This window comes from Xenopus tropicalis, chromosome 2 (assembly GCF_000004195.4).
Source record: "Xenopus tropicalis strain Nigerian chromosome 2, UCB_Xtro_10.0, whole genome shotgun sequence".
In the NCBI taxonomy this organism is placed as follows: domain Eukaryota; kingdom Metazoa; phylum Chordata; class Amphibia; order Anura; family Pipidae; genus Xenopus; species Xenopus tropicalis.
Window position 1 is genome coordinate 45,817,142 of NC_030678.2, and position 24,163 is coordinate 45,841,304.

Below are 24,163 nucleotides of genomic sequence, written 5' to 3' on the forward strand. Positions count from 1 at the left end.
TTTTTTATTTATTTATTTTTTTATATAAGTTTCACTAGGGGTATATAATAGTAGCGGAATGCTTCAGTAAGACTCAACAATTATTAGCTCAGTAGACCACAGGAAGTTCTTAACCCAGATACATTGTAATATAAATAAAGTGGTGCTCAAATTTTCCATAAATCTTTATGGAATACATCCAATAAATACATTAGAGAAGATAACCCAGGCAGGTAAAGCAGCAACCAGAAATAAACGGAGACCAAGGTGAGAGGCCCTGGTCTTGAGAGCTTTCTGATGAGAAGCAGAGCAGTGTGTTCTCTTTTTTCCAGTGCCAGAATAGAAGGCAGATAAGATAAAAATAATGTATGTTGGGGTGAGACAATTCCGGTAAAGGACCTTGATATTTAGCCCTTTGCAGCCAGGGCACAGATTTGGTTATCTAAGGGCTAGGGAATATGTTATCAACATTTACCAATTCCTTGAACCGGAGAGGGGGTGAGGTAGACTTTGGGGATAGAGCTGCGAGGGTGGGGATGAGAATTGAATTAGAACATAGTGGAATGAGCTGTGAAAGCAGAGGTGGGTCACAACAACGATTAAGGAGTAACCTGTCAAGGTAAGATGATGAGAAATCAAGGAATGAGCTGATGGAGTGGGGCTATACAGAGATTGGAGACGCTGCTTCCGGAAGGGTTTAGTACCTTTCTTGTCATGTCACACATTTAGCCAATATAGATCCAAACCTATCCAAATAGCTGATTACCTGGGCAGAGCTAATATCTTTAGACTATCAATGCATACTGAGCAAATGCCTAAATACTGTAAATGCTAATCTAGTGTCCTTGGCATTGCCTTAAGAGTAAACATTTCTACTTTTTTTTTTTTTTTTTTTCTTTCATTTTGTAATCTCCTTCCCCCAAACTTTTGACAGCCAGTGTTAAGTCCTTGGTCCTTCTTTCAATGCCACCATGTCCTGTGAGTGCGTGTGCGTGTGAAGAACGTCAGCAACTTTAGACAAAGTGAAAATAATATTCTCTTCTATCTAAGAACTCTGTAAGATGTGTGTTGTGCAAGCTCCATTTCTATACTTTTCAATAGGGTATACACATGAGCAAACTGACACCGACATGGAGATAGAATATCATTAGGTTAGTTTAAAGGTTCTTAAAACAGAGGAGCATTTTCTTGATAAGGGATTGTTATGTAACTTGGATCCCTGTACCACGTGTCTGCTTAATTTTCTTCCTCCAGTAATGATTAATTATATCTTAGTTGGAATCAAATACAAGGCTCTCTTTTATTATTGCAGAGAAAAAGAAATAACTTTTAAAAATGTGAATTATTTGGTTAAAATACATTTATAACAGATGGTCTTTCTATGGGGTTTCTAAGGGGGTTCTAAGGGGTTTCCAGATACCAGATACAATACCTGTATATATATAATGAAATTTAACAGAACTAAAAAAACAATGTTATAATGGATGTGTGTATCCCATTTCATTTCCTGTATTTTTTATTTTTCTCTCTTTCTACACTGTTTGATTCCCACTGTCCCTTTTGTCCTGATTTGTTGAAGTGCAGTAACAAATTTCGTTTCAAAAACACTGCACAAGTACATCAAATGTAAAACATAAAGTAACTGTCTGAGTTGTGCAATGCAGAATAATGTTGGCTTTGCTGGCTGATTGTCCACCCTATGTACAGAATGCACTTTTCCTTATCTCTGTTGCTCCCTCAGTCATGCCAGACAGTTGGATAGTTCTGTGATGTTGCTATTTCCTAAATCTGTCAACTAATGGAGAGCCTCTGCAATATTATATCTTTTTTTCCCAAATCTCTCCATGTCTTCAAAAACTCAAAATGAGATTAAAGGATCAGAAATAACAGGAAGGATTAAAGAGGTGATCCGAGCAATGCTGGCACCCACTGATCCTCTTAAAACTTGTCCTGTGACCTGTATTACTGAGATCTGCCAAGGGAAGAAGGTGCAGAAACAAAGACATTAGGGACTGTGGCACATAATGCAGACTGTAGTGCATAAAGATATTACTTACAGAGAACTGCCTTATAAACAAACAGAGCAAAGCCTCACATGCTGGGCTTGTTCTCTTTGACTTTTTTTCTTCTGCTTTCTCTCTCTTTTTAAATTCAAAGCTTCCATCCCTGCCTGTATTTACTTGCCTCAGGGGACTGTCAGTAACTGCCACTGACATTCTAAGTCAAACACTGAAACCTAATTGCACTGCTTCACTTCAAGGAAACCCTCATAATTACAACTGTAAGGGGTTAGCCTTTATGTGTGTTTATTTTTGTGTGTGTGTATGTATATATGTATGTGTATATGTATGTATGTATGTATGTGTATATATATATATATATATATATATATATATATATATACATACATACATCATTTTTGTGATAAATTTCCTTTAACCCCTCAATATATATAAACACTTACAAATGAAGAGCTGTACTTGTCATTCTCTCTCTTGTAGAACCTCTTAACAGTGTCTCTTGATATATTTTTAAAATTGGATGAAAGTATAATAATGCATGAAAATGGTTTCCATTATGAACTTGTGGTGGCTGACTTGGAGCATTTCAGTTGTATCCCATGAAAGCAACCTTGTGCAGTTTAAATATTCCATATGCATATGTAAAGGTTATTCTTTCTGTATGACAGATTGACTCTTCAATCCTGTTTGTTATGTTGGGATACACTGAATCCACTATTTTGGGATTCGGCCGAACCCCAAAGAACACCACGTGCTTTGCATGCTGGGAAACATTTTCAACTTCCATGTTTATGTGACAAAAAGTCGTTTGATATTAGGGATTTGGAATCGGTTTTGCCAGGCACAGGGATTTGGCTGAATCTGAAGCCTGTTGAAAAAGGCCAAATCTTGGCCAAATCTCAAACCAAACCTTGGATTCTGTGCATCCCTACTGTTATCACAATACTTCTAAGGGCTCTGGTACACGGGGAGATTAGTCGCCCGCGGCAAAACTCCCTGCTCGCGGGCGACTAATCTCCCCGAGTTGCCTTCCCCCTGCCATCCCACCGGCAAACATGTAAGTCGCCGGCGGGATGGCAGACGCGGCGGCGCGATTTTGCGCAAATCGCCGAAAAAGACTCGCGAGGCTTTTTCGCCGATTTCCCAAAATCGCCCCGCCGCGTCTGCCATCCCGCCGGCGACTTACATGTTCGCCGGTGGGATGGCAGGGGGAAGGCAACTCGGGGAGATTAGTCGCCCGTGAGCAGGGAGTTTTGCCGCGGGCGACTAATCTCCCCGTGTACCAGAGCCCTAAAACTTCTAGAGTTACCGTCTGTAATCAGTCTGTTGTGACATCTGGTAAAATATCCTCATTTAATGTAAAAATTGGTGTTTTTCAGTACCAAGTTGGGCAGTTGTATTCTGTGGCTGAGGCCAGCAAGAATGAAACTGGAGGAGGAGAGGGTGTGGAAGTGCTGGTGAATGAACCTTATGAAAAAGATGGTGAGAAGGGTCAGTACACACACAAAATTTACCACTTGCAGAGGTAAGCTGTCTCGCTTCATTTTTTAAACGACCATCGCTATTTAAACGACCATTGTTATGCCGGGTGGGGGGAGGGGAACACTTTTGATGTTAACAGTTTACCTTTGTCTAGTTATGCACAGTAACTAGACAAGAGTAAGCTTTGTCTGGTGTAGCACAGGAGTGCCCAGGTATTTAACACCTCAAATGCTATACCTGTACTCCTACAGAAAGTATAACTAAATCAAGCCATACTCTGAGGGAGCAATGTGCTTTAATTAAAAAGCTCCAGCACTTACGTTATTTCTTATGCCATCTGAATCTTATTGGCATTTACCCTGAAGGCTGATCTGATGGAGCTGAACTTGTACAATGCTGGGCTGCTGTGATCTACTGATTACCATCTTAAGATCTACTGTTAAACTGCAATCTACGTTTTGGCCTAGCGCATTTAATATAATGAAAGCCAGCATTGAACTGATACTTATGTAAAGCCTCAAGTCTTTATGAATGTGTGTAATGCAGTAAGATGATTAGTAGTCTGAGCTCTGTGTTTCCCAGGGAAACTCTCCAGCTTACTTGTCTCATGTAATATTTCATCCCTGTGCAGCAAAGTACCGATGTTTGTTAGGATGCTGGCGCCTGAGGGGGCTTTGAATATTCACGAAAAGGCCTGGAATGCCTACCCTTACTGTCGAACCAGTGAGTATTGAAAGATGAATAGTGCCATTGTTTCATGTAGCACTAACAAAATGATTGTGTACCAGACACAATCCCTTACAAGCTGGCAGCCTAACTGGGAACTGTTACCATAAAAGTGCTCATTACTCTAGTTGTGAGTTTGTTACCTGATCTGATGGTGCTTCTCACTTGCACTGCTCTTTACCCTGAATAATTTAGGCTTTTTTGACAGGCATCTTGTTACCTGTGGTAGGAGAAACTCCAAAGTTCAGAAAATGCAAGCACCCATTTTCCTCCCTTGGCCTCTTTTTATGGCAAAAGTATGTCACATTTTAAACTGAATAAGGAGCCAAAGCCATATCCTAAATAATTCCTTTAAAGGATGTAAAGGGGGATACTTAAATAAGAATACAAAAGATCTATGATTGCATTTAAAACTTCAGTAATGAAATCAATTTATTATACTGCCTTGATATTTAAGTATATCTTTGTACATATACACAATAGGAAAATATGATCCCCAGTGTCACCCATATCAGTTATGGGGATTATTTGGATTCTTCTACCTGCTGTACAAAAAGCTAACATTTAAAACTGCAAATAATAAAAAAAGAAGACAAATTGCAATTTGTTTAGAATAATACTCTCTATCATACTAAAAGTGAATTTTAAACTGAATCTGTGTCCTGAGTCATTATGCAGCTTCCATCATTCCCTCAGTTTAGGGGTGCCCACACTTTGATTGGGGGGGCGGTCTGTTTTTAAAAAAAAAAAATCAAGATCTGCCAATGCAATATCGGAACTTTAGAACACGCTACTATAATAAGATCCACAATGCCCATTCCTAGTAGTTTCTATTTTTTTAAAAATTATGCACCCCTGGCTGTAGTGAATGTTGTTTCAAACCCTGGGCAAAAATTGATTAAAACAACAAAGCATTTTAGTGGGTATCAGTTCCCTGTAGTTTAATGTTTTATGTGCATGTCTGCACAGTGACCTTCACTGGTGTCCTAAAGACAAGAGGGCTTTGCTTTAAATACATTTTTTCCGCTACATGCGAGTAGTGTGAAATGTCACTTGCTGCTGAAAAAGAAATATGGTTTTGGGACAAATTTACGTCTTAATCTTTGATATCCAATTAGGCCAAACTCAACTAATTGTAAATCTACTGGAACTGTTAAACTTCTGTGTTTATGTAATGCATTCATGTGTTAATCTTGTGGATATTAATTACATTTTTCTCTTTCCTTTTCATAATCTGTACACAGTAATTACAGTAAGTATCTAATGTTTTTTTGTGCTGACTCAATAATTGACCTAATGCTGAATCCTCTTTCCTATTTGGCATATTTACAGTGGCTTGCAAAAGTATTCGGTCCCCTTGAACTTTTCCACATTTTGTCACATTACAGCCACAAACATGAATCAATTTTATTGGAATTCCACGTGAAAGACCAATACAAAGTGGTGTACACGTGAGAAGTGGAAGGAAAATCATACATGATTCCAAACATTTTTTACAAATAAATAACTGCAAAGTGGGGTGTGCGTAATTATTCAGCCCCCTTTGGTCTGAGTGCAGTCAGTTGCCCATAGACATTGCCTGATGAGTGCTAATGACTAAATAGAGTGCACCTGTGTGTAATCTAATGTCAGTACAAATACAGCTGCTCTGTGACGGCCTCAGAGGTTGTCTAAGAGAATATTGGGAGCAACAACACCATGAAGTCCAAAGAACACACCAGACAGGTCAGGGATAAAGTTATTGAGAAATTTAAAGCAGGCTTAGGCTACAAAAAGATTTCCAAAGCCTTGAACATCCCACGGAGCACTGTTCAAGCGATCATTCAGAAATGGAAGGAGTATGGCACAACTGTAAACCTACCAAGACAAGGCCGTCCACCTAAACTCACAGGCCGAACAAGGAGAGCACTGATCAGAAATGCAGCCAAGAGGCCCATGGTGACTCTGGACGAGCTGCAGAGATCTACAGCTCAGGTGGGGGAATCTGTCCATAGGACAACTATTAGTCGTGCACTGCACAAAGTTGGCCTTTATGGAAGAGTGGCAAGAAGAAAGCCATTGTTAACAGAAAACCATAAGAAGTTCCGTTTGCAGTTTGCCACAGCAAACATGTGGAAGAAGGTGCTCTGGTCAGATGAGACCAAAATGGAACTTTTTGGCCAAAATGCAAAACGCTATGTGTGGCGGAAAACTAACACTGCACCTCACTCTGAACACACCATCCCCACTGTCAAATATGGTGGTAGCAGCATCATGCTCTGGGGGTGCTTCTCTTCAGCAGGGACAGGGAAGCTGCTCAGAGTTGATGGGAAGATGGATGGAGCCAAATACAGGGCAATCTTGGAAGAAAACCTCTTGGAGTCTGCAAAAGACTTGAGACTGGGGCGGAGGTTCACCTTCCAGCAGGACAACGACCCTAAACATAAAGCCAGGGCAACAATGGAATAGTTTAAAACAAAACATATCCATGTGTTAGAATGGCCCAGTCAAAGTCCAGATCTAAATCCAATTGAGAATCTGTGGCAAGATCTGAAAACTGCTGTTCACAAACGCTGTCCATCTAATCTGACTGAGCTGGAGCTGTTTTGCAAAGAAGAATGGGCAAGGATTTTCGTCTCTAGATGTGCAAAGCTGGTAGAGACATACCCTAAAAGCCTGGCAGCTGGAATTGTAGAACCACCTTTTGCTGCAAAGTATTGACTCAGGGGGCTGAATTATTACGCACACCCCACTTTGCAGTTATTTATTTGTAAAAAATGTTTGGAATCATGTATGATTTTCCTTCCACTTCTCACGTGTACACAACTTTGTATTGGTCTTTCACGTGGAATTCCAATAAAATTGATTCATGTTTGTAGCTGTAATGTGGCAAAATGTGGAAAAGTTCAAGGGGGCCGAATACTTTTGCAAGCCACTGTATATATAGGCACCAGTGACAAAAGTTGCAATATCTACAATTAATAAAAAGTTGTTGCTTTCACTCGGCCCGCAGATTAAAGGCACGTGACAGTAAGGATTTAGATCAAGTTTGGTGGAATTTAGCTGATTCTAAATCCTGCAAAAGGGGGATTCATGTAAAACCTGAATTCCTGCACTCCAGCATTTGGTAAACCCCTATTTAATGCTCTCTCTCTCTTTTGTGCCTGGTGGTTCAAAATTAGTCTTATAGTCCATAAAATAATGGGTTGAACATATTTTCAGCACAAGCTATATTTCCTGAGCTGTTGTAATTTCCCCTTTAATCCAAATGAAATTAAAGTTGTTTTTCCCCTCTCATACTTGCATAGAGTAGAGAAAGCTTTTGTCCCAGTGGGAACTTGGGCTGTTTGGGGAATGTAATAATTATTTATAGACCTGAACTCCCTAAGCACCAGTTAATATAAGTGCTGATGGATTCTTCAAACAGAAATCTTTCTCCTGAGATCATGAGCCTCCATTAAAAAGGACTGAGATTTTTAAGAAACAGCAGTTATTTACCATTAACTAGTCTGCTATTCATTTGGACATTAAAGCTCCTGAGAGGTTTCGCACAAGTAGTTCTTTATTCCATTCGGGGTTTAAAAGCACCATAAAAAGCAATACACTGCTAAGTTATTTCTAAATTGATAAATATTGGAATTCGCAATTTGTGGAACTTTACCACCAAGAAGCCAGCATCCCCAGAAAATTAGGTTCTGAGCATGACACAAATGTAAAGGTTTAGTATTCCATTAAGGGAGTTTGCTGACGGGTCCCACAAAACATCAGTTGCCTGCACTAGGGAACTCTGATGCTCCCTGTCAGGGCCACCATCAGGAATCCGGTCCCCCATACAAATTTAAGTTAGGAGTACCCCATCCCGGGGGTACTAATTATGAATCTGTTGGTGGTGACCTAATTAAAAAACTGTCCCGCCAACTCACAACCATACCCCTGATTAACCCCAGCCACGCCCATTAAAAAAGGCCTTACCACTCTCCCACAAACCCCACCCCCTTTGTGATCCGCAAATCATGCTTTTACCTCTCTTGGGGCCTTCTCTGTCATAGGCCCCTGACTGCCGTACCCCCTGTATCCCCCTGATGGCAGCTCTTCTCCCCATATCTTTATTTCAAGACATTGAACAGTGCAATTGTTTGTACATTAAGATGTAAGGTTGTGTTTAAAACACCATCTTAACATGCTTTTGCCTATGCATTTTCACTGGATAGTACATCAGGACTGCATAACATGCAGCCTACAGCTTTCAGGAGATGCTTTGAGTTCAAAAAAGTTGGAGAGCTAAAGGTTTGACCTATTTAGCCCTATGCCCTCCAAAACAACCCTGCTTTAAAATTTGATTTGCATTTCAGAACTAATTTCTGGTCCATATATTCTGCTACAGAATGAATACATGAAGGATGACTTTCTGATTAAGATTGAAACATGGCACAAGCCAGATCTAGGAATGCAGGAAAATGTAAGTGTTGGGCTCTATGCCCTCCCTCTTACTTTCTCCCTGTTTAAACAAAATTTAAAAATGCAACAATAATTTATATTGCTGCACTTTATAACAGACCTGCAATGCACTGTGAGCAGTACAATCTGAAGCTTGCTGTCATTGCTCTCTAGGTGCACAAGCTGGAGCCAGATGTCTGGAAGAACGTGGAGGTGGTTCAAATTGATATTGCTGACCGAAGCCAGGTTCTTACTAAGGTTGGTTTAATGGAATAATTATGATATATGTGTACAAAGGGATCATAACCTGAATGGACTGAATCATATGGAACCATGACAACTGCTTTCTACATCCACCCCGGATTGTTTTTACTGCTTCCCATTATTAATGCTGCCTTCTTATTACAAATTTTTGTAGGATAGCTACAAAGTGCAAGGCTATTTAGTAAAAGCTACACAAAGAACATACAACTAGTATAGGAGCCTGCAATGCTAGTAACCTTTATCAAGGGTGGGGAGAGAAGCTCCAGTTTGTCTGCACCCTGCTCTCCTGAGCTATTATCATTGAACCTTACAGTGGTCAAGAATTTTTTAATCACTTTTGTTTTATCCATACAGTTACCTTTTATGTAGAGCAGTGTTTCCATGTCACTTTATAAAATATACTTTGCTTACCTGTCTGGTTATTAGCAAACTGCATGACAACATTTCTTTTTTTTTTTTTAGGATTATAAACCAGAGGAGGACCCAGCAAAATTTAAGTCTGTCAAGACTGGTCGTGGACCATTGTGCCCTGATTGGAAGGTCATTATTTCTATGGGGGTTTTTTTTGTTTGTTTTGTTTTTATTAATCAGATGCCCAAGACACATAAATCCAGATGTTGTTGTTTTTGGCGTTCTTATTTCCAACTTAATAACTTATTTCCTCCTTATCATTAAAAAGGCAGCAAGCTAGGATTTTTCAAATCCTGAATTTAATTTTTCATTATTTTTTTGCAGTGATTTATATTGAGAAACTTCACTGATCCTTTTTGTGCGCTGCTTCTTATAGAAAACGTTGGGGCAGCAGAAGGACTGTCCTCACATGTGCGCTTACAAGCTGGTCACAGTCAAGTTCAAATGGTGGGGCCTGCAGAACAAAATTGAGAGCTTCATACAAAAGGTTAGTGTGGAACAGAAAGCATATATATTATTATTGTATCTTTATGTGTGTCTTTATTCCATCTTTATGTAAAATAGTCATCTTGATGAGGTCAGGCACTTTTATATAAGTAACTCCGAACATCTGCTGGTAGTGGGAATCCCATGGACAGAATCAACCAAATTAACTTTTTTTCGTTTTCACAATACATTTTGCTAGCCATAGGGTGATTTCAGCTCTTTTGACTCACTTCAAACCACTCCCATGTTATCACAAGAGCTTTAAACGTCATACCCACATTAATGGTGGTAGCGCAGCAAAAACCCAAATGGTTGGTGCTCACTGTAGGGATATCCCCCTTCATTCATATGTGAAAGAATTATATTATGTCATATTAAGACATAACATTAAATCCATATGCCCCATTTTCCTGGATAGCATTGCAACTCCCAGCATATAATTACACACCTTAGGGACCATATAATGACTATTAACAAACTCTCCCTGCCAGGTTCACCTCCCACAGGCAGCATAGGGCAGGCAGAGCATGGCACATAAATACAGCATAGGGCAGACAGAGCATGGCACACACAGGCAGCTTAGGGCAGACCGAGCATGGCACACAAAGGCAGCATAGGGCAGACAGAGCATGGCACACACATGGGCAGCATAAGGCAGGCAGAGTACGGTACACATGGGCAGCATAAGGCAGGCAGAGTACTGCCCGTGTGTGCCTTACACTACCTGCCCTATGCTGCTTGTGTGTGCCATGCTCTGCCTGCCCTTTGCTGCCTGTGTCTGCCTGCATGGATTAAAAGGTGTGAACAGTACAGGAGATTACATGTTTAAACAATACAGAGGGTTTACTGCCTAAATCTGATGCGAGATCAATGCAGGGGGCTAGTTAATCTTACTACTGATACCATTTAAAGTTTACACAAAGGTAAGCAGTCACAGCAGCCAGATAGGTGGAGGGCCACACAAGAGGGGGGCCACGGGCCACCAGTTCGACAGCACTGACTTAGGGGAAGGTATAGTAAGTAATGTATCAGTGTTTGCAGATGACACAAATCTCTGCAGCCCAATTCATTCCTTTCAGGATGCGGCATCCTTGCAGCAGGATCTTGACAAACTGGCAATCTGGGCGGCTAAGTGGCAGATGAGCTTTAATGTCAATAAATGTAAGGTCATGCACCTGGGATGTAAAAATATGCAAGCCACTTATACCCTTAATGGGATTGTGTTAGGCAACCCCATAATGGAAAAGGGCCTTGGAGTCCTTGTAGATAATAAACTTGGCTGTAGCAAGCAATGCCAGGCAGCAGCTGCAAGGGCAAACAATATTTTAAACTGTATAAAAAGGGACATAGATTCACCGATGGAGGGGGTTATTCTTTCACTTTACAGAGTGCTTGTAAGGCCACATCTTGAATATGCTGTTCCATTTTGGTCTTAAATGGGACATTATTGAGTTAGAGAGGGGCCAGAGAAGGGCAACTAAGCTGGTAAAGCATATGGAAAGTCTCAATTATGAAGAAAGACTGGCCAGGTTGAGATTCTTTTTGCTGGAGAAGTGGCGCTTAAGGGGTAACATGATAACTATGTTTTAATATATAAGGGGATGATATAATAATCTGTCTATTGCTTAATTTACCAGTAGCTCCTTCCAGCGGACACAAGGGTACCCATTCTGACTAGAAGAAAGGAGCTTTTATCTAAATATTCTGAAAGGTTTTTTTTTTATAGTGAGAGCTGGAAAGTTGTGAAATTCTCTCCCAGAATCAGTTGTACTGGCTGATATATTGGATAACTTCAAGGGGTTGGATGGCTAAAGGAATACATGGTTATGGAAGATAACTCATAGTACAAGTTGATCCAGGGACTGGTCCAATTGCCATCTCGGAGTCAGGAAGGAATTTTTCCCCCTCTGCGGCAAATTAGAGAGGCTTCAGAAGGGTTTTTTTTTTTGCTTCTTCTGGATCAACTAGCAGTTAGGCGGGTTATATATAGGCATAAAAGGTTGAACTTAATGGATGTGGTTTTTTTTTTTTTCAAACTAACTTACTATGTATGAAATTAGTATAATTAAAACAAGAATCAACTCTTAATTGGATATAATGGGCTATTGGACCAAAGGAAAGTATGTAACGCCTAATACATAGATATATGTAAAAAGAGAAAGTTGTGCATATTGGTTTTTAAAAGGACAGAAGGCTTGGTATTTCATTAAAATATATGTTTCATAGCGCTTTGGTTTATTTGGTTGGAACCCTGACAAATGCTTTAGAACCCCTAGCATGATAGCATAGTATTGGTATTTGAATTATAGATTATTTTTTTAACTGGTAGCCTATTTGTTTCTTGTTGTCAGCAAGAGAAGAGGCTGTTTACAAATTTCCATCGTCAACTTTTCTGTTGGCTGGACAGATGGGTGGAACTAACAATGGAGGATATTCGCAGAATGGAAGATGAGACAAAGAAACAGCTTGATGAGGTTGGTGAATCTGTCTGATTTTCGCTTTAATCATCTCTTCTGCTTTCCCATGCTGCACAAGCCTTAATATTTATATATTAAGGGCAATGTTAGATGGTGGGCATTAAAGGAGACCTATAGGATACACTAATAAACTTCCAATCTTGTAGGCATTTATGTATAATATATGGTGCTGGTTTAACTTTGGGCAAAAAATGAATACTATGTGTAAAAATGGCTTCTTTATTGGAGCTTCCTATAGAGCCTCTCTGAGGGATGGGTGTGTCCTAACGGTCCCTACCAAAAATCAGCCCAAAACGCTACTCTTCAAAGCTTATTCCTTCTATATTTAGAAGTACAATTCATTGGCACATTCATTTTTCACACAATATGTCCCCTTTAACTCAAGCAGGGAAATCTTCACTCCTGTGGGCAATAAAGCTCCTGTCTCTCATAGTCCTTAGTGCAAAGGCACTTTTGGCACTTTTGCTGTATTTTTAATAGACTGAAGATGCAGTGCCAAAGCAATATTTTTTTTAATATTGGTAATATTATAGAAATTAAAAATGCAGGTATATATGCTCTTTAATAATGGTCTCTATTAGTAGTGCATGGTTCACCTTCAGTCCCATTGGGACAGTAGCAGAGAAACAATGTAGGTTTCTTACTGACCTGAACTTGCCAACACTAATTTGCAGGAATTCTATGCAGCCTTTGAGAAGTATTGCTTCTGCAACTTAGTTTCACATATGACCCTGTCCCAAGTCCCTATACTAAAAGTGTAAATACAGTGAGTGCTTGTTGACATCCCTCAAACTGAGCCTGGGGTAATTATAACAAACATAGCAAAGATATATTTACATTACATTTATATATGATTATGTAAAACCAACATTTTTTTTTTTTTTTTTGCCTACAGATGCGGGAGAGGGATCCAGTGAAAGGAATGATGGCTGCAGATGATTAATACTGGAGTAGTGAATTCTGTAAGTACAGTTTAGAGTATTTTACTTGTACATTATTCTTATTAAATTCATTAAATTTTGTGGGGGTCATTTATAAAATTTGTGCAGCGCAGAATTATTTGTACAATGAACATATTTGCCCTGCCTGTGTTTATATTTATAAAGCTGGACAAGACTGGTTCATTTAATGTGCAAACATAATTACGAAATTTTAAATGTCCTTAAAGCATTTTAAATATGGCATATTCTCAAATTGCGAATCTTTATATGCACACTCCAAGTTAAGCGGAAAAAATATTCGCAAAACTATCCACAAATATAAAATTGGCGCTATATTTGTGCATAATAAACGTGCTCATACAAATCTCATTTACAAATTTTTGAGTGCAATTTGCATTTCACAGCAATATTTATTTTTTTTTTACCTATAAAAAAAGACCGTTTTCTTCTTTCAGGGCCAACAAGTACCCTGAATATGTTGATAAGTTTTGTTTGATTCATGTTGAAGATATGCAGTGTATGTGTTGGTCCAAGAAAATTGTCTTTTTTTTATAGATGTTTAGCTCACTGTATTAGAAATGGGTTTTCCTTGACTTGAGTATGGATTCCTACCTACCCTAATTAAAAAATGGGGCTGATTTATGAAAATGTTAAGCTCCAATTCGAATTATGAGCAGCTCAAATGATATCAGTCCGGGATTGTAATCACCTACCTGATACCCTGGGCCGGTGCTCCCGTTAGCAGAAAATTGCAGCGGCCCGGGGGCCGGGGTAAGCAAGCAATTATCTTCCGTCTTCCTTATTTGCACTGTTCCACATGCACAGTAGAGTGAGAAGCCAAACTTTAACACTCTACGGCTCATGCGTCAGCCCCAGGATCATAAAAAAAAAAGATGGAAGGAAGAAGATTGCTACCTCGCAGGAACCCCAGACCAGGGCAGTTTTCTGCTAACAGGAGCACTGGCCAAGGACCAGGAAAGTCATTACAATCACTGAGGGTTGCCAACATTTTGGCACCCCCCTAGTGATTGTACTTTTCTTTCTCCTTCAGTTATAACATCCTGGGCTGATAACATTTGAACTGCTGACAATCAGGATTGGAGCATTGGAACATTGGAACATTTTCATAAATCCGTCCCATATTTTTTTATTGGGGTAGGTAGGAATCCATACGCACCTTATAACACTTCAACATGTAACATAATAACACAGTGTATTTTATTTTTTCTTTCTTCTCTTTCAGTTGAAGTTTTGACCAATGGGACAACTCCATGCTCCAGTCCTGATAGATAACTAACTTGTGGATCAGGCCCTACTTCCTGTTTTGGCAGACTCTTTTAACCCCTTTGTAGCTAACTCTAGGCACCTCTCAATATCGTGAGCTAGTATTCCCGTTACACGCAAGAGCTAAGATTTTTGCAAATGCGTAAGGAATTAGCTCACTCCTCAGGTGCATTGTGTATATATTCTTGTATTAACACAGCCCATTCCTCTTAAGTTTTCATTTCTGAATATTTTTCATTGAGCTTCTCTTTAATTCAAATGTCATTTTAGTAAAAACAGTGTCCCGTGATATTGTGGATTGCTGATGGTTTGTCTTGTTTTGCCACTTTTTTTTTTTTTTTTGAACATTGGGATTCACTGCGTTCAGCTGTTTGTTTTTTGTTTTCCTTAATTTTTCAACAATTTTTAACAGCTAAAATCTATTTTTATTATTTCCTCTTGGCATTGTTTCTTTTGCTTGTAAAAAGGGCTTGGCAATGCATCGCCAGAGATCCACTTTTGCCTTTTAGAAATGTATAAGATCTTTTAGGTTTTTTTGTCACTCCTTTTTGAATGGTTTTAGATTGTGCAAAAAAAAAAGTCTGCCTGCCTTCTTCAAAGAAGACATTTCTGTACGTATATATATATAAAACAGTGCTGCAAAATATAACTGTGCTTCACCAATCAAAGGTTATCTGAAACCAAAGGGGAGCGGGATTGCTCTGCACCCCATTTGGGAGATCCTGTTGGAAGGATGGAGCATGCCCAGTTGTATCAAACCAGCACTTGTGCAATAATATCGATCCTTGCTACATATGTATATATTCAGCTACCATGGTCCTTTTCAATATGTTTCTTTAGTTTTCCATCATATGCTTGTAACTGTTAGATATTTGATTCAATTAACTTCTTAAAAACAGGACACTTATTTTTAAAAGGCTCTGTAAAACTTTTTTTTTTTTTTTGGCAATGAAGAACAAATCTTTAAATAGAATATTGCTTTTTTTAAAAAATTTGAGTTATATTGAAGTTCCTTCAAATGTATCCCTAAAATGGAAAAGCTCATGCCATAGTAATGGTATAACTCATCCCCCTTGTTCTTGTAATGGATTGAGTGTTTGTTCCCATGGCATTACATATTTTAAGAGTTCTAAGGACTAACGCTTCCCTAAATATCTCAGGATCTCCACGTTTGCCACTCGCGTGCTTGTTTTAAAGGATCTGGTTCCCTAGGTCTTGGGATTGTAAACGAAAGGCACTCAAGCAGATTAACAGGCTTAATTTCTAAAATGGCAACCAATATAATTCTAGGAGTGTGCAACCCTAGATTCCATTTTAATTGTACTTTTAATTGCTATTGTTGTTGGAGTACATTTTTTGACTTGTCATCAGAATGATTATCCTAATCAGGATTTTGGATGCTGACACATAGGTTAAGAAGCCCTGCTTTACTGATAGCAACTAGAATTCCGCTCTTCTCCATTTACTATAGTCTCATACAGTATTTACGTACAGCCCAATAACCATCATGCTGATCTTAATTGTGCAAGGCCCCTGGTTGTGCTATCCCTACTTTGTATGGCACATAGGTGAACCTTGGTGGTCCATAAGTACTGATAAGTGAATAGAGATGCTGCTGCTTTATGGAAGGTAAATAACTGAACCTGAACTTTACCAGTGTTTTACCTGAATTGTTTTTGTCTGAAGCAGAAATTGTCCATCTGTAGCTTTCTGAATGTGACATTTTAGGTTGGAGTCACTAAATCTTAGCTACTAGCATTTCTTGTGTGATTTAAAAATCTGATTGGATATATAAACTGATTTTTTTTCTGTGTTGTTACAGTTTGAGTATATTGGCAGACTATAAATGTAGCTCAATCTTGGGTAGAATTGTTTCAGCGTCAGTTATTAATGAAGGTTTATGTTTAGTTTTAGAATTATTATGGGAAGATAACCAAATCTATTGGAGCCACCAACACCTCATGTATAGTAAGAATAGGTTAATATTTGCCCTAACACCCCACTAGCACAAAAGGCAATTTATAGCTATTCTTAAAGTGAAGAAATTATGTGTTTTCTGCAAATCCTATTTCATTCTAACTGTTGCTTTTAATGGTGTGTAATAGATCTGGCACTGGTTTTGCAACAATGTTGTCAATGACCTTTGCGAAATGCTGATAAGAAAATGGGGTATTATTAAAACACTTCTATTATAATATATTGTAGGAGAAAATTAAATTATTTAACTTTTACTGATAAAATAAATTCCTTAAAAGTAAAAAGGCACAAATGTTCAGTAGTTTTTTTTGTTTTTGTTTTTTAAACAATCAGCAGTCTTTAACCCTTGATAAAGAAATGTGATTTTTTTGTAAGGTGCTAAAATTCAAGTCAGGTCTGTTTAATAATGAGAGAAACTTACAGCTATTGCTAGTTCAGTTTTCATTTTGTATTTCTCCTGTTATGCACAGGGCTGTCCAACTCCAGGCCTCAGAAGCATAAGTGGCAGAGGCTCACAGAGCATATAGATAGCTGATACCTGTAGCCGTAGTCAAAACAGCTGCTTGCCACTGTGAATTGTTTGCTTTGACATGAATTGAGGGTGCCTAGGCCTACATGGGAAATTATCACCTAGATTCATGTATTGCTGCATAATTACATATGTGGAGGGACCAAATATGTATTATATAAAAAGGTAGCAGTTTGGAGTGGGTGTTTTCAACTCAGCTTTAAGTACTGGCAATCCAAATATTCTATGTATGTGATTTATGTATCTTGCAGCTATAGGGTTATATTAGGATTTAAGGTTATTGTTGGTTGACTGCATTTAAGATTTTATGCAAGTGTCCTATTGTGTCACAGTATATTTAGTGATGCAAACACCACTGCAGCATTTCAATATCCCCATCGGCTGGCATCCTTTGTTCAGCTAGCTCTGCACAGACAGAAAGGTAAGCACCAAGAAATCAGAAGAACAGCTTGTTAGTTAGATAGAATTGTACAGTATTCATAGCACTGGGACAATCAAAAGGGCAAAAACTGTGGGTAAGGTGCCCCTGAAGGCATGTAGTTGGGTAGCTCTGCTGTAACAAAATGAAGATGTTTGCTCTGAAACGATAGGTCTAACAAAACCATGTTTGATACTGAACAGCGCTGAAGATAATCCAGAATACCTATACTTCCATATTATCATCATTTTAACAAAAAAAAGCATATTCCACTGCCAGTTACTGCTTTTTTTCTTCTCAGCTAAATATAGTCTAGGTATAAAGGATTAAAATGGCACTGGGTATTGATATTTACATCATTCATGTGAATTTCATGCATTAGTTATAGCACATCATGCCCCATGTTTGCTTCCACTACTGTTCGGAACTCGTGTGGATGGCAATAACCCATAGCGACCATTTCAGTACAGGCGCCACAAGCTGAAGAATATACTGTAGTCATCACACACTGCTCATATTAACTGTTAAAATCCAATCTACTGCTTTTCTTTTTTCTGCTTGTATTTCATGTAAACTTCAGCTCAAATTCAAACTGATTTTGATTGTTTAACAACATTATTTATTTTGAAATAAGTACTATTTGTAGAATTGCCTAGATAATGTTTCTTTCATGTGAGTTTGTGCCTTTTTGTCTAATATTCCAATGCAGGTATATTGGAAATAAATATTCTACAAGACTTAGTAGTTGTATCTTATTTATTGCTATTTCTCACATTGTATGCATTGTCTTAGCAACAATCAAAATAAACTGCAAACACAAATCTGTGCCTGAACTAAAGACTTAAGGTGGCCATACACATTCAGATTTTAGTCTTGTTCCGATGAACATTCAGATATTGGTCGTACGTTTAAATGCAACAATCTGTAACTAATATTCGAAATGAAATTGTAGGATAAAGCCCTTAAAATACAAATCGGAGGATGTTCTGAACATTAAATAGTTGTAGACACCAATTGTACGAAAGTGACTTCCACTGTAGGTTCCCCAAGAATTTCGTCTGATACACAATACACACGCAGATTTTATCATTAGCCGTCTGAAATTTTCTAACCTGGTCGATCCACTAAACGGCCAATCCCATTGTACGGAAATTATCGGGAAGATAATTAAGAGCCTACACATGGTCCCAAAATGGTATTAAACTAGTATTGCTAGTACTAGTATTGCTTTAATGTCCAAATAATTCAATCCAGAAGCTGTGCCTGTACTTATATTGCTCATATCATTATTTGGCCCATTCACTTCTTGTTTATACATACTAGTGATATAAATAATGATCACAATGACTGGAACACAGGCTGCTGGAGCAAGGACTTCCAACAGGATTTTTAAACCTGTCCAAATTGGCAGTTTGGTAGGCCCATTGGAGTGCCCCACACACAGGCAGATAAGGTGCCAACCTGAACTGAAGGATCCAAATTAGCAGTGTATTGCCACCTTTACACTTAAGCTTAAGTTTATGCGTAAGTTATGTACATTGCATACATTTAACAGCAAATTTAACCATAAATCATGAATTTGCTTCAACTTTATTATACCTGCCTGGGCTCACATTGGCTCAAAATTTGAAAGGGCCTTGGGCAACAGTCCCACTGGTCAAGCCACCTTGTGAGCAAAAATTATATTTGATGGCATGCCAGGACTGGGCCAAGGTATTTTGGCACCCAAGGCAAGTGCTTTAACTGGCACTCCTCCCCCACCCCTCGATAGCCCATAAAAGCTTCTGTGGTGCTCTAGGGACCCACAAATCTTAATGCCCACAAAACCTATACATCAGTATGTGTCATTTTCATCTGTAATGCCCACAGAACATGAGTATATATGCAGTGCCACTTGTAATGCAACAAAACACAAATAAATATATATATATATATATATATATATATATATATATATATAGTATATCAAATTTAAACAGCAAAACTCTTACTTGATTGGGTGCCACATATGGTTGTATTTAAATATCTCACACCGAAAGTACTGCGCACTCCATTAATGTCCACTTCAATTTATTACATTATAAAAGTACATCACATCGACGTTTCAGTCCTGGTCTGGGACCTTAATCAAGATGTTACACACAATAAAACACCCATATAAGGAACTCTATCCTTTATAGGTAACAAAAGCCCCACCCACATCGTTGAGAGAGATATATATATATATAGGGAAATTATATATATCACATTTATTCTAATCCTATGTGACTTTGTGTAAAACTCCTGTGTGTGCTATCTCAATCCTAATAGTGTCTGCACTCCAAGGCTCAATATTCTGCGGGGTGCACAGCCAAAATTTAAGTACACAGAAAATAATAATCATCCGTGGCCGGCACACCATTCAATACTTTATCAAAAATGTATTGAAAATATATTGTTTAAAACCGACGTTTCGGTCCTCATTAGCTCCTAATAGGAGCTCTGCATTAAAGGAGACATATACCATCATTTTTCACTTTATCTTAAAATGCAGCTAATACTGTAAAATTGAATAAAATAACGTTTATTTTCTACCTACTGTTCAAGAACGCTGTTTAATGCCTGCAGAAATGCTGAAGCCCCACCCATTCACAGGGCTTCCGGCTATATTCTTTTCTATAGACACGCTGCAGCCATTGAGAGAGGACTGGGCGTGAGACATGGGCGGCGATTTTGGTGACGTCATTTCAGCGCCCACGTCAGTCACGCTGGGGTCCTTCTCTGTTGTGCTGCTCCCGGCCCGCCCAGCCCTCCTAACTAGCGGTTCAGTTCGCTCCAAGATTCGCTACGTCTGTGACTTGATGCTGCAATGTAATCTTGAATCTCTTTATTAAAAAAAATAATAATAATTTACCAAATAAAAAAAAAAAGTTATTCATAATAAAGGAGTCAAATCTGTTTATTCTATAAACTACCTAATTATAAATAATGTGTGCTTTTTGCTTGCAACTCCCTGCATCTATTTTAGGTTCCTATTATATATAGTTATATTGTTCATTTAAAGGAGAAGGAAAGGCTAATAAAGAGTTAATCTCAAGCTGCAGGCATACCTTCAGTTGTCTCAATAGTGCCCTTAAGTCTCCCCATATTTCTCCCGTTCAGACGATCAGAAGCCAAACAAAAAAAAAAAACGCTGAGCTGGGTAGAGAAGATTCCCATAATGCATCGCTCCTTCAAGACTTGGCGACTTGTTACTGCAGGCGGCACATGCGCACAGGGCAGGCGCGTCCTGTTGCCATGGCGATGCAGCGTCACTGAACTCTGTGACAAGCAGGTGGGGGAAGCAGGGGGCAGGTGCTGCGAGTGGCGGAGGGTTTGTGGAGCTTGGGGGGGGTTTGGGGCAGGAGCGGGGAGCTGCAGAATGTTTGTGACAGGAGCGGGGAGCTGGCTTGTGCTTTTAAGCCCATACAGACACGCTGGACAAGATGGTGGCGCCATTCACTGAAACAAGTATGTAGGTTCTAGTATGTGTATCTCTGTAAATCTTTCATTAGGCAAGCCAGGAATTTAGCGTTTTTACACAGCAATAGTAGTACTATTTAATAGTGTGCTTAATAGATTTTGACTTTCCTTCTCCTTTAATTGATCAGGTTCTGAAATTGAAACAGCAGCTATGAGGGGTTTTTTTACATGCAACTCCCTGCAACTTGTACTTTGACACCTAAACTGGGTTTTTTTGGTATTTTCTCCTGCAACAACTCCCTGCATCCAATCCTACAGTGTCCCTGCCCATCAATATTACGTTATGCAATTGCTATGAGAGTTTTTTACATGCAACTCCCTGCAACTTGTACTTTGACACCTAAACTGGGTTTGGTTGGTATTTTCTCCTACAACAACTCCCTGCATCCAATCCTACAGTTTCTCTGCCCATCAGTGTTATGTTCTGCAATTGCTTAGAGCATACCCCCCAACTGGGATGAGCGCTCCGACTCCTTGCGCTGCTTCTCTTCTTATGATGCTCCTTCTCCGGCGGTCCCTGGCCCTTTTATAAGGTTGCGCCCATGCGTAATGACGTCACACGTACACACGGGGCGCAACCATATAAAAGGGCCATGGACCGCCGGAGAAGGAGCATAATAAGAAGAGAACAAATAATAAAGCCTCTACTCTAAATAGTATTTATAACAAAGTAAATGTAAACGAATGACAAATTGAAGCCCCAAACAAATCAAAACCCGTACCAAATAAATATAAAGGTCTGGGTGTGAACACCCCAGACCTAGCGCAGTTGTGAAAAAACTCTAGGGGGCCCCAATGGAAATTTGTAATTAATGCAGAATCAGAAAAAGCTCACCAGAGTCCACAGTTGGTCCGGGTGCTCAGGGCCCCGAACCCGTAGCTGAAGGGAGAAGTTATATCATATACAGTTGAGCTCCAAACATCTCCGGACACGACATGCTGCTAAAACCAGGTCTTTATTGTTCCATCTAAAAACTAGACGCCTGACATGTTTCGTGCGCGAACGCACTTACTCATAGGCATACATATACAACAATAGGAGGGTTTAAATAGTGTCATAAGCAATTAAACATGCAAATTAAGACATCAATACATACACCCCCATCAGTAAAAAAGCACACATAGTGGAATCTGGAACCTGTATAAATCAAAAATGTAGGCTATATTAACAAGGCCAATCATTTAAAAAAGACTTTTTTTGTAAAATGCATATGTAGAATACATCCAATCAATCCAAGTAAACTGTTCAATACATCAATATCAATAAATATAGTAAAAAGTAAATAATATTAATTTAATACATGAATGGCAACATTAAATGTTAGAAATTCTTTTATGTACAAATAAATAGACTCATAAATTCAAACATAGCAGCTAATGTCAAAAATAGAATTGAGGCCATTAGGATATCGTGTATCAAGAGTAAATATCCATTTGACTTCAGAACGTAAGAGCCTAGCATATAAGTCACTGCGCCTTGCATCAGGAAGAATTTTATCTATGACTTGAATGTGCAAAAACGATACATCAGATTGGCAACATTGTAAAAAGTGTCTAGCCACGGGACTGTTGCTACTTCTAGCAGCTATATGTCTAATATGTTCCCTCATCCTGCTCTTAAGGGAGCGTGTTGTACAGCCAACATATTGAATGCTACATCTTGAACAGGTTAGAAGATACACAACATATCGCGTATTACAGTTGGCATAAAAATGCATGTTAAATACTGTCCCAGACACTGAACTACTAAAGGTAGTGGATTGCCTGATATGTGAACAAGTAACACATCTGCGTGCTCCACAGCGATATGTACCCTTTACTGTAAGCCATGTCGCTCTCAAGGGCCGGGACCGCCACAGAGTTGGTGAAAGTATATTACCCAATGTGGGAGCTTTTTTTGCAACAATATTGTAACCACCTTGTAATACCAATGCCAAGTCAGGATCATTATAGAGAACAGGAATTAAATTAGAAACTATACGTTTAATCTTATAGAACTGATTAGAAAACGAAGTTACAAAAGTAGGAGAAACATAACCCCTTCCAACTCTGCCATGATGTTGACCTTTCCTATCAGTGAGTAAGTCTGATCTCTCCATCCGTAAGGCCTTAATAAAGGCTGAGGACAGTGACCTCATGCTATACCCACGATCAAGAAATCGATCTCGCAGTATGACAGCCTGCTCCAAAAAGGCACTCTCTGTGCTGCAATTTCTCCGTAAACGCTGAAACTGTCCCACAGGGATGCCCCTAAACATATGTGCTGGATGGCAAGAATCTGCCCTTAGCAAAGAATTACCAGCACAAGCTTTACGAAAGGTTGTGGTTTCCACCACAGTGCCCCTAGCAACCAGTTTCAAATCTAAAAAAGAGATAGTATGGGTATTAAATTCACTGGTGAATCGTAAATTAAGCGTGTTCGTGTTCAGCTCAGTGACAAAAAGTAAAAATTCTGAATGTGACCCCTGCCAAACCAAAAGGAGGTCATCCACATATCGCTTATAAAAAAACTATATTGTGTAAGTAAAGTGAATCACCTCCATAGATGTGGGTCTCCTCCCACCAGCCCATGTACAAATTGGCATAGGCTGGTGCAAACTTAGCACCCATCGACGTACCACACCTCTGGAGGTAAAAAACTTGATCAAAAAGAAAAAAATTGTGAGACAATAGATAACTAATAGAATCTAAAATAAAGTGCTTGGTGCCCTCATCATAAGTGCTATACATATCCAAGTGATAAGAGATCGCTAGCATTCCTTTCTCGTGTGGGATGCAGGAATACAATGATGCTACATCAATCGTGCCCCAGGAAAAATTATCAGACCACTCTAAATGATTAAGCAATTGTAAAACATGTTTTGTATCCATGACATACGAAGTTAACCGTTTAACCAAAGGCTGTAAGTAAAGATCTATATATTCCGAAAGTTTCTCATTCAAAGATGCTATACCAGATACAATTGGTCGCCCTAAGGGCGGACGCTCAGACTTATGGACCTTAGGTAAGTGGTGGAAAAGGGGGACTCTCGGAGAAGTCGGTATCAAATAATCCCTGATTCTCTCATTGAACAATCCAGACTTATAAGCATCATTAACTAATTCCACCAAATTTTTAGTAAACTCAATGGTAGGGTCAGTACTCAGGGGTTGGTAAGTAGAATTATCATTCAACTGTCGCATGGCTTCATTCTTATAAGTCTCACTGTCTAACACGACTACCATCCCCCCTTTATCGGCATTCTTTATAA

The 24,163-nt window shown here is 39.0% G+C and overlaps 1 protein-coding gene across 2 annotated transcripts in view; it reads left to right on the forward strand.

Moving 5' to 3' along the window:
• pitpna (phosphatidylinositol transfer protein alpha) overlaps positions 1-18,152 on the forward strand; it is a 37,438-nt gene extending 19,286 nt beyond the window's left edge. For both annotated transcript variants that reach the window (NM_001097363.1, XM_018091036.2), the window contains 10 exon segments: positions 3,380-3,525; positions 4,114-4,205; positions 5,453-5,460; positions 8,572-8,646; positions 8,799-8,882; positions 9,351-9,428; positions 9,676-9,786; positions 12,137-12,259; positions 13,158-13,224; positions 14,447-18,152. In NM_001097363.1, the coding sequence (NP_001090832.1) occupies positions 3,380-3,525; positions 4,114-4,205; positions 5,453-5,460; positions 8,572-8,646; positions 8,799-8,882; positions 9,351-9,428; positions 9,676-9,786; positions 12,137-12,259; positions 13,158-13,205 (765 nt within the window). In that variant the 3' untranslated portion in view covers positions 13,206-13,224; positions 14,447-18,152.
• Positions 18,153-24,163: the final 6,011 nt, after the last annotated feature.